The 12,228-nt window shown below is 40.4% G+C and overlaps 2 protein-coding genes across 2 annotated transcripts in view; one reads left to right on the forward strand and one right to left on the reverse strand.

The window, feature by feature from the left end:
* Positions 1–12,228, reverse strand: part of LOC117326028 — a 43,422-nt gene that overhangs the window by 14,534 nt on the left and 16,660 nt on the right. The window lies entirely within an intron of this gene.
* Positions 3,942–6,693, forward strand: LOC117326029. Its single transcript, XM_033882613.1, has 2 exons — positions 3,942–5,454; positions 5,607–6,693. Exon 1 carries the CDS (start codon positions 4,005–4,007, stop codon positions 5,091–5,093), a length of 1,089 nt encoding a protein of 362 aa, XP_033738504.1. The 5' UTR covers positions 3,942–4,004; the 3' UTR covers positions 5,094–5,454; positions 5,607–6,693.

The following is a 12,228-nucleotide window of genomic DNA, read 5'->3' on the forward strand; positions in this document are numbered from 1 at the left end:
AACCTGTTTTAACTGCCAGAGAAAGGGACATTTTGCTAGGGATTGTAGAAGTACTTTTAATCAGGGAGAAGACTTCAGAACACGAGGTCAAGGATACAGTCAAGACCAAGGCTACCATAGTCAAGGTCGAGGATACAGTCAAGGTCAAGGTTACCATAGTCAAGGTCAAGGTTACAGCCAAAGTCAGACTTACCAAGGTCAAGGTCAAAACTACCAAGGTCAAGAACAATCAAATGACAGAAACAGAGAGACAAAGACCTTTCCTTTAAACCAGTAGTGGCTGAGTCAGAGGGTCATGTCTCAGCCGAGGGGAATGAGGGCGTCAGGGGACCCAACAATATATTTGAAATAACTGGAAAAGGGACTAGTCAAGATGGGTTGTTTGTATGGGCAAAACTTTATAAGAAATCAGTTGACTGTCTTATAGACACAGGGGCCACAATATCTGTGCTACATAGTCGAGTATATAGGAGTCTGCCAGAGACCATAAGGCCAGTATTGGAAAAAGACTGCGGAAAATTAAGAATGGCAGATGGAGAGCTTGTAACTCCTATGGGGATGGCAACTTTTCCACTGAGGATTGAAGGCGACCTACTGCCATGTAAAATGATAGTGGCGGACATAGAGGTACCAGTAGTATTGGGGTATGACTTCCTGAAGAAGCAGAATAGCGAGATAAAGATTGGCAAAGGAGCCGTCATCTTTAAAGGACGGGAGGTACCCTGTCACCTGGAGAGCCAGAGGTCCAACACAGTATTTCGAATAAGAATGGCAGAGAAAGTGGTGATACCAGCTGCAGCTGAGGCTATAGTTCCTGCAGAGATAGTTGGGGATTTCCCAATCGAGAAGGACGCAATAATAGAGAATGGTAGTAGATTTTTGATAGGCAAAGGAATATTAGTAGGTAGATGTATCTTTGATACTTCGAAAACCATTATCCCGGTACGGGTGATGAACATGACCAATGAATCCCAAGTTATACCTAAAAGGGCAATGACAGCCAGGTGTGAAACCATTCGACCAGAACAGGTAGAGATCTTTAATGATGGGGAGACGTCATTACCAGAGGATAAAATAAGGAATATAAAGCAGCAAAGGGGGGAAGATGAACATGATACCAATGATATTCCTGCTCACGTAGAACCAGTGATGAGAGGCTGTAAGTCAACCCTGAATGAGGAGCAACTGAAAGGTGTTGCTAGACTACTGAAGAGCCACAGTAAGGTGTTTGCGAAGAATAAAGATGACTTAGGCAAGACAGGAATAGTAAAGCACAAGATAAAGACAGGGGATGCTCCACCTATCAAACAAGCTCCAAGAAGAATACCTCTAGCCAAGAGAGCAGATGCTGAAGAAGAGATACAGAGGATGTTGAAAGCCGGCGTGATCACACCATCAAAGTCACCATGGGCTAGTGGAATCGTATTGGTCAAAAAGGCAGATGACTCGTGGCGGTTCTGCGTCGATTATCGGAAGTTAAATGAAGTAACCGTAAAGGACTCCTATCCCTTACCACGGATAGACGATTCGTTAGACACACTTAGAGGTTCCAGTTGGTTCTCTGTACTAGACTTACAGAGTGGCTATTGGCAGGTGGAAGTTGATCCTTTAGATCGGGAAAAGACTGCGTTCGTAACTACCAGCGGGTTGTACGAATTTCAATCCATGCCATTTGGACTCTGTAATGCGGCAGCCACGTTTGAACGTCTAATGGAGTGTATACTTCGGAAGGAACAATGGCACTCATGTTTGATATATGTTGATGACATCATAATATTTGCAGACACCTTCGAACAACATTTGGAGCGACTTGATACGATACTGGAAAAGATTGAACAAGCTGGCTTGAAAATTTCACCTAGGAAATGTAATTTGTTTCAAAAGGAAGTAAAGTTTCTAGGTCACATGGTCAAGGAGGAAGGAATCTCACCAGATCCTGCAAAGACTGAAATGGTTGATACCTGGCCAAAACCAAAATGTGTCAAGGAAGTACGTAGCTTCCTGGGAACCGTCAGCTATTACCGAAAATTTATCAAGGGATTTGCTTCTATAGCCAAGCCATTGAATAGGCTTACCGAGAAAGAGGTCAAATTTGAATGGACGGAGGAATGTCACCACGCATTTACACAACTAAAGAGGGCACTTGTTACCTCCCCTGTTCTTGTATACCCAAATGCGGAGAAGTCGTACGTGTTAGACACAGATGCTAGTGGATTTGGTATTGGAGGAGTGTTATCGCAGATACAGGAAGATGGTGAACATCCTATATGTTATTTCAGCCGTACCTTGTCGAGAACAGAAAGGCAATATTGCGTGACCAGGAGAGAGCTGTTAGCGGTGGTTGACTCGGTCAAACACTTCCATCACTACCTGTATGGGGCAGAGTTCCTGGTACGTACTGACCATGGGGCACTAAATTGGATAAGGAGGTTCAAGAACCCAGAAGGACAATTAGCTAGGTGGCTGGAAGTGTTAGACACCTATAACTATCAAATCCAACACAGACCTGGGAGGGTACACGCTAATGCTGATGGGTTGTCACGGAGAACCTGTGGGAACTGTAGATTCTGTAAGAAGTTACCTGAGGATGAATCAAATATGGGGGAAGAAGACAAAGATGCGAAACCATATGAGGAAGGGGGAATCAACATAAGGAAAATGAGCGTGGTCCAACCCGTGGATTGGTTTCAAGGTCATACCGCACAAGAGTGGGTGGAAAGACAGAAAACTGACCCAGCTCTTAAGCACATGTGGGAGTGGAAAAGGAGTGGAAAACGTCCAACATGGCAGGAAGTATCCTCAATGGCAAGAGAAGTCAAGTGTTATTGGTCTCAATGGAACCGGATAGAGTTAAGGGAAGGAATACTGTATAGAATTTGGGTAACAGAAGGCACAGGAGAGGAAGTTTGGCAGGCTATAGTACCTAAAGTATGGATTCGAGAGGTGATGCAGAGTCTCCACAAGGGAGTTGGAGCAGGACACCTAGGCCTAACCAAGACACTTGCCCGTGTTAGGGACCGATTTTACTGGGCTGGCATAACTCAGATGATACGGCGGTATATTGATAGTTGTACAGAATGTCAAGCTCGTAAACAACCCAGAAGGAGCAGCCGTGGAAAAATGAACCAGTACAGGGTAGGGGCACCAATGGAGAGAATAGCCTTAGATATCATGGTCAACTTCCCGGAATCTCCAAAAGGAAATCGCTACGTATTAGTTGTGACTGACTACTTCACCCGTTGGGCGGAAGCATACCCGTTACCAAACCAAGAGGCCTCGACCGTGGCAAATGTATTGGTAAAGGAGTTTATATCCAGATTTGGAGTCCCACGTCAAATACACTCAGACCAAGGCCGACAGTTTGAATCCAATCTGTTTAGGGAACTATGTCAAAAGCTCGGAATGGAGAAGACCAGAACCACACCTTACCACCCCCAGGGGGATGGCCTAGTCGAACGTCTAAACAGAACTATAGAAGACATGTTGAGTAAAGTTATCAGTAGGGGTCAAAAGGATTGGGAAGAACTACTTCCATTAGTGATGTATGCATATCGATCGTCTGTACAGGAAAGTACTGGGGAAAGTCCAGCCATGATGATGTTAGGACGAGAGGTAGAGCTCCCTGTCGATTTGTTGTATGGGAGACCACCACATGATAGTACCGACCAGCAACCAACTACTACGGCATATGTTGAAGATATGTTGAACCGCATGTGGAAGGTTCACGACCATGCGCGAGACAAGATGAGGGTGACGAGTGACAGACAAAAACAATATTACGACCTCAAGTCCTCAGATAAGACATATGTAGAGGGAGATGTAGTATGGGTGTATGAAAACAAACAGTATGGGGGAACCAGAAAACTAGCCAGACCATGGGAGGGACCTTATACTATAACGAAGAAGTTATCGAACGTGGTGTACTGCATAAGAAAGGGACCTCAAGCCAAAACCAGAGTTGTAAACATTAGAAGATTAAAACCCTACCGGGGGGAAACGAAAAGATGGTTTGTGTCAGGATCAGACAGAGTATTGAGACCGTAAACACCATTAGGACCATAGTGCATGATAACCAAAGAGTACGGTTAGGTAAAGATGAATTTCATATATGTTGCAGAGACATAATGTTCCGGTACAATCAACATGAGTACGCCTGCGAAAATGTCCTGTACCAGTGCGAGGAGTGTGGGAGAAGATTTCATACCCAGCAGAAACTAAACCACCATCGTAGAAATGATCATGGTCCCAGAATCAGATGTACCGAGTGCAGTTATACTACCACTCAGGCGCGGCGCCATCGCATGAGGGACCACATGAGGATCCATCAGCGGGAGAGACAGAATAGACCTAGTCCCCGACCTATTTTAAAGTCAACGGTGCAATTTCCACCACCCGTGAAGACTGAGCACACCCCACCCCAACAGCGCCTTCTACAACAAAGTAACTCCCCGCAAATTTCACCCCTGATGTCAGAGTGGGAGGGATCTCCACAGGTTACCCTTGGTGAGGAGGTGGAGCTACATGAGACCCTCGCAGAGGCCATGGGGTGGACCCATTACAACAGTGTGGATCAGGACAGTGCAAGAAAGGAGACCCCAGACAAGAAGGCAAGTGTGGAGGAGACATCCCTGCCATCTGGATTACCCACCATGCCGGAATCAGCCAGCCTATCAAAGGAGATGACCCCGCCACCCTTGTCGGAAGCAACCTGCGAGAGGAGTAAGTCACCATTACAGCCGAGGATAACCGAGACAACAGCTGCAAGTACGGGAGGAATCACAGAGACCATCACGAGAACGGAGGGCATTCCAACGGAGACTCTGGATAATTTAGCAGAGGATCCGCGTTTCTTCTTCCTGGGAGCGCCTAGCACCATTTTACAGGGGAACACAGCCCAACTAATGAGGAGAACCCGTATGGCCGCCAGGAGGAAGGGACAGCTGAGAAGACATTTCGTCCCGTTGGGATACCTCAGTGTGAGAAGAGAGGAAGTTGCCACCCTACCTGATGGGACAACATACCGGCTTATAGACTACTGGACGCGGGATCCTGAGTGTAAGAGAACGAGAGAGTGTTCCACCCAGACAGAGTGAGGTATGAGTGTAGGTATGTATATGTGTTGAAAGACTAGGACGTGTGTATTTAGTGAGAAAGAGAGAGACGAGGATCAGGAAATATTGAGAATTTTAGGGTTGAAGTAGGAATTGTATATATATAGTTGTTATTGATTAGATGCATGTATCTACAGTATGTAGTGGAATGTAAGAGATTGGGGTGGATGAAAGTTGAGTGTTAAGAGCCTGTGCTACCAGTAGTGTACATATGTAAATATTTATGTAAATAACTTGTATATTCAACTTATTCAATACTTATGTAGAAATAATGTGTTAGTACACTTGTTACATGTATATATTTATAATTGTGCGCTATGATCAAGTGATGATAAGTATTCAGGTACTTATCGTAGTGTACATATGTAAACATTTATGTAAATAACTGGTACATTCAACTTATTCAATACTTATGTAGAAATAATGTGTTAGTACACTTGTTACATGTATATATTTATAATTGTGCGCTATGATCAAGTGATGATAAGTATTCAGGTACTTATACCTGTATCATTATAGAAGTGAAGATGTTATTACTAGTCAAAGTTAATATTAGTTATCTATAGTTCAGCTAAAAGCTTTGTTATTTAAACTGTATGATTTATGTTTGTTCAAATGGAGGTTATAATTACCGCATTGTATTTAAATTATAAAGTGTTATGTCCGGGGCGGACATTTAAGTGCGTTGGGGGTATTGTAACGTTCCCCGGTTCACAAAATTGCTAGGTATGTGTGTGAGAAAGATCGTTGTTGGCGTTTAACATATCGTATGGAATCAGAGAGTATTTGAAGAAAGTTGTCTGCTTGTGGTGAACATGCCGAGTGTTGTACGAGAGGGAAATTATCATCATTCTACTTTGAAGAATAATTGTCAGCGGGAATCTGCGTTATTCCCTTATCTATTAGATCATATGCTATCTATCCATACCTATGTTACCTTTATAATTCGCCATTTATCGGCACAGTTCATAGTTTTCTGTAATTTATCTCGATGTAGATTGTTGTCAACATGCTGTTCTCCGGTGCGTTGCTTGTGCGCATGTCTGCGGCCGGAAGTCGTCATTTATATGATTAACCAATCAAATAATTGTCCCGACACGTGAATTTATTCGCGGGACACTATCCCGATTTCGGGACTTCTAGACTAAAAACATCAGTCACGTCTCAGCAGCCAGAGAGATCGGTAGGTTTATTTAAGGTTCAGAACCGCTAACCAGGTTCGAGCGTGACTCACTCTCTATTTTTCCTAGGGAACAATTCCTATCGTCTGTCATGTAAGGTAGAACTATATTTAACAGGGATTCCCCTGATTTACGTCATTTACATTATCTAGGTCAATTTTACGCACGTCTGTTTACATTTACTATCGTAGTGACTTAGTGCTTTTACAAGTGTAAAGCGGTATTATTGAATGTGTTACATAAGTGAATTCAAGTTTATACTGAAATATATTTAATCTGAGTAAGGTGACATATCTATAGAAGTGAGTTTGGGAGACTATTCATTGGGTGAACGATAATTCATTGTATCAATTTATTACTATCATTCACGTTGGTCTGTGGTGTTTACAGTCAGCATATAATCATCTGTATGTTAATAAATACTTTAGTGAACTGTTTATTCTGGCCTTTGTTGTAACTGTCACTGAGTGGTGCAATAATATAAGAATCGGTAAGAGCCTTGACTACCAGAGGCAGAAGATTAACTCCGCTAACCAGGAGTTGAATTCTGGTACCAAGAGTTGTGGTCCGTTAACCAGGACCTTTTGAATACCCTTGAACACATTATTGAAAGGAGTTGAAGTCTATCAGACCGGTAGACCCGCCCACGTTACATGTACATCATTGTATTATATAGTAACATCGCAGTAACACATATATTATATATGTATTATATAGTAACATCACAGTAACACAGATATACACTGTATGTAAATAGTAACACCATTGTATTATGTAGTAACATCACATTAACACAGATATACACTGTAAATAGTAACATTATTTAAGGATTAACATCAATTTTTTTTTCTGTTATACAGTCATAACAGAAAAAAACTGGAGTGTACTCTAAATAAACCGCGAAGCGGTTTATGAAGAGAGTACACTCCAGTTTTTTTTATGTTATGACTGTATAACAGAAAAAAATAATTAATGTTAATTCTTATAATTTAATTTCGTCTTATACACACCAAGATATTTCACTTTCTTTGGCGAACTCTTTTCTGTGATAAATTATTACGCAACGTCATCAGCCAATCAAAAATGACGTTACATTTTGCAACGTCAAAAATTTTGTTATGGAGGTATAACAAAATTATTTCAGCCAATGAAAATGCGTGTTTCATACAAAATTAAATTATTATAGTATACAGTAACATCTCAGTAACACTACTGTATTATATAGTAACTTCAGAGTTACACAATGGTATGAATGAAATACCATTACGTTTACCCGGTGTTATATATAAACTGTATAAAGTGACATCATAGTAATAAGGTAGTATGTACATTGTATATATAGTAACCATGGTAATGAGGTGATATGTACAATGTATATATAGTAACCATGGTAATTAGGTGATATGTACAATGTATATATAGTAACCATGGTAATGAGGTGATACGTACATTGTATACTAATATATGGTAACCATGATAATGAGGTGATATGTACAATGTATATATAGTAACCATGGTAATGAGGTGATATGTACAATGTATGTATAATAACCATGGTAATGAGGTGATATGTACAATATATATATAGTAACGATGGTAATGAGGTGATATGTACAATATATATATAGTAACCATGGTAATGAGGTGATATGTACAATGTATATATAGTAACCATGGTAATAAGGTGATATGTACAATGTATATATAGTAACCATGGTAATGACGTGGTATGTACAATGTATATATAGTAACCATGGTAATGAGGTGATATGTACAATGTATATATAGTACCCATGGTAATGAGGTGATATGTACAATGTATATATAGTACCCATGGTAATGAGGTGATATGTACATTGTATATATAGTAACCATGGTAATGATGTGATATGTACAATGTGTATATGGTTGCCATGGTAATGAGGTGGTACGTACAATGTTTGTGTAGTAACCATGGTAATGAGGTGATATGTACAATGTATATATAGTACCCATGGTAATGAGGTGATATGTACAATGTATATATAGTACCCATGGTAATGAGGTGATATGTACATTGTATATATAGTAACCATGGTAATGATGTGATATGTACAATGTGTATATGGTTGCCAGGGTAATAAGGTGATATGTATTTTATTGATATAGTAACCTTGGTAATAAGGTGGTATGTACAGTGTATATAGTAATCAAGATAACAAGATAATATGTACAATTGTATGTAGTAACCATTGTAACAAGATGGTATGTACACTGTATACAGTAATACTTTACCTTCTTTTATATATACTTACACGACCCTTTCAATATATACAAGTAAGTTATACATTACAACATTAGAATAAAACTGTAATCATTATATATATATATATATATATATATATATATATACACACATTTAAAAATAGTATCCCTAGTTGTGCCCACGTACATATCTATGTACAATATTATATACTATCAAAATCTGCAACATTTACGCAAATGTGCATATAGCTGAATCTCATGTCAACTGTGGAACATGGGAGGGTCACTAGGGTCTCGTCAGCGCCGAGACGAGAATATGTATGTAAAACAAGCATCTCAACGACATCGATTTTCAGAGGGCTGGAAAGGTAAACAACCGATGTTGTATGTGAACGTGATATCATGTATTAATACTTCATCAGTCTCCATGTTTTATTTCCCGTCCCAAGTTGAGGAAATATCGACTTTTGCACAATAGCTTTTATATTTGCTAACATATTTGAGAGCATATTGAACAAAATATATGCTAAATTGGGAATGCACAAAAGCTCCTGGATGAGAATGATAAAAGAGGAATTTAGTGACGAGTACAAGTAAACAGTGACTTGTATAGCGATCTCTAATCGTCGACCTAGGACAAATCCGTGTATAGTGAACTTTAAATTGAGACCCTTGAACAGTCGCATTACACTAATGTTGTCACTTCCGACTGGCAATGTCCTTTGATGATTTTAATTTTTGATAAGTACACATATAATATCTCCTATGGTGATCGTATTGGCAACAAAAGAAACTGCACGTGCGCTTTGTCTAATGGTAGTTATGATTTTAGTTAAAAGTGCAAGATGTTATAGCTAGGTAATCCATCTTAGATCAATAACGATTGAACAAGGCATTGTAATGGTCATTTATATATAATTTTTTTTAAACTAAATCGGACCCATTTCTGTCTACTGGCAGTCTGGCACTGGGTATTATTTAATGATAAAATCCAAAACCGGAAAAGAAGTTCATATTTGCGTTGTTGACTTGTTTACCTGTACTGAGCGCCGCCCATCAAATTCAACTCAACTTCACTCTTAGATGGTTAATTTAAATCTTGTCACTGGGTTGGTTCCTAAAAAATACTTTTTTTTTTAATCCAGCCTCACTCTCATTAAATTAAGTCTTCCGAAAGCATAACTTTCCGAACGGACTCCACTTCCAGAAAGAACACAACTTTCATTGACATTTTCTTCCGAAAGCATAACTTTCCGAACGGACTCCACTTCCAGAAAGAACACAACTTTCATTGACATTTATACCAAATACTCCATACTCCGTGTTGTCAAAACCAAACTATGGTTAAGGTCTTTAAGATATTTAAATATGTTTTGCTGACTTGACCTTGCTAATCTGGTCCTTGCCAGCTGAAAACTTTTACTGATGCAACATTTCATCCATACGAACAAAGAGATGTTTTGTATTAAATCTTTTCGTATTTAATTAGCGAGTGGTCAAAAATAAGCCAAAGGCGTGATTTCCAAGGGGGCCTAAGAACTGATATAATATCGTGTCTGTGCTTATACTACTTAATTTGTTTCCTACAATGGAGAAAAATAACCCATTTAATTCCATGTGCGTTATCGTCCTACCCCTTCTGTCCTTAATACATATGTAAAGATATGATGCTCATTTTACTCTGCTCAACTTCCATGGCAGTTTCACGTCAAATTAGGTTACAATTTGTGAGATGTCTTTTTTAAATATTTAATTTTTCTTATTTTCATTATTGGGTCCAGCCCCCTGGCCCCGGCGAGGGTCTGTATTTCTCGGAAATGTGAGAAACGGGCCGGCCTGTGCTGTCGTGGTTGTGTTCTTGGGCAAGAAACTTTACCTCAATTGCTGTGCATGGCATACAACAGGCCTCCCGTATGTTGTTCAGTGAGGTAGTCGCCAACTACTACAAGGGTATCCGCCTCAAGATGACCGTGGAAGCTCATGGGGCGATAAACCAAGCAAACAAACAAATCTCTACAGACAGGAATTGTTCTTCTTGTCCTGAATGGCTAATCGGTTCTATCCTCTAAATCCAGGTACCAACGTCATCCAAATGACTACTGGACGCTCAGTAAATATAACTTGCTCTTACTGGTGTAAGTATAATTGACAGGGAGATGTGTTATATAAAGATGCCTGGAACGTGCCATTTCAGGGAGATAACACTATACAGTTGACCCAGTCGAGCAGGCACCATCCACAACAAGAGGCCCATGGGCCTTAACGGTCATCTGACAAACACTTACACTTACAGCAGGGACACACCCCTCAATCCAGCATTATTACCATAAATCATTTATCGCAGCCAGTTATGTTTTAGATCAAATTTGGTTTTTATCCATTTAGCTTGTCCAGGAAGAGCAGCATCATAAAGCAAAATTTTAGCCAAGTTCCCATTTTTGGGGCATGCCCCTCTGTCCCAATGGGTCAGACAAGACTCATTTATATCAATTAGGATTGCCTTTCCCCAATGTTTCATGCTAAATATAGTTGTAATCAATTAAGGCATTAAGGAGGAATTGCATTTTAAAGAAATGTTTAACCTAAGCGCTCCTTTTGCCCCATCTTTTTTTCCCCAGGGGTCAAACCTGTCTCATTAAAAAATATGCTTGCCGTCACCTTATGTTTCACATCAAATAAGGTTGTAATCCACCAAAAGGTTAGGGAGGATTAGGATTTAACAGCAAATATTCACCAAAGTTCCCCTTTTGGGGCCCTGCCCCTCAGGCCCCAGGGGTCACACTAGCCTCGTTTATATAAAATATGACCACCCTTCCCAAAGGATGTTTCACACCATATTTCGTATTAATCCACCCAAGGGTTAGAGAGAAGTAGGATTTATAGCAAAAATTCACCAAAGTTCCTCTTTTGGGGCCCCGCCCCTCTGGCCCTAGGGGTCAAACCAGCCTCATTTATATAAAATATGATTGTCCTCCTCCAATGATGTTTCACACCAAATTTGGTAATAATTCACTATGGGGGTTAGGAGGAGTAGTATTGTAAAGCAAAATTTCATCAAAGTTCCCCGTTTGGGGCCCTGCCCTTCTGGCCCCAGGGGCCACACCAGCCTAATTTATATAAAATATGACCACCTTCCCCCAATGATGTTTCACACCACATCTTGTTGAAATCCACCAAAGGGTTAAGGAGGAGTAGGATTTTATAGCAAAATTTCATCAAAGTTCCCCTTTTGGGGCCCCGCACCTCTGGCCCCAGGGGCCACACCAGCCTCATTTATATAAAATATGACCACCCTCTCCCAATGAAGTTTCACACAATATCTGGTTGAAATCTACCAAAGGGTTAAGGACGAGTAGGATTTTATAGCAAAATTTCATCAAAGTTCCCTTTTTTGGGCCCGTCACTCTGGCCCCAGGGCTCACACCAGCCTCATTTATATAAAATATGACCACCCTCCCCCAATGATGTTTCACACCAAATTTAGTTGTAATCCACCAAAGGGTAAAGGAGGAGTAGGATTTTATAGCAAATATCCACCAAAGTTCCCTATTTAGGGCCCGCGCGGCCCCTCTGGCCCTAGGGGTCAGACCAGCCTCGTTTATATAAAATATGATTGTCCTCCTCCAACGATGTTCCACACCAAATTTTGTAATAATCTACTTTTGGGTTTTGGAGGAGTAGTATTTTAAAGC

The sequence above is a fragment of the Pecten maximus genome, chromosome 4 (assembly GCF_902652985.1).
Source record: "Pecten maximus chromosome 4, xPecMax1.1, whole genome shotgun sequence".
Lineage (NCBI taxonomy): Eukaryota > Metazoa > Mollusca > Bivalvia > Pectinida > Pectinidae > Pecten > Pecten maximus.

What these genes read in the sequence shown, in the direction of transcription:
- LOC117326029 (XM_033882613.1), top strand. Translation starts at nt 4,005, where the DNA reads ATGGTTTGTGTCAGGATCAGACAGAGTATTGAGACCGTAAACACCATT.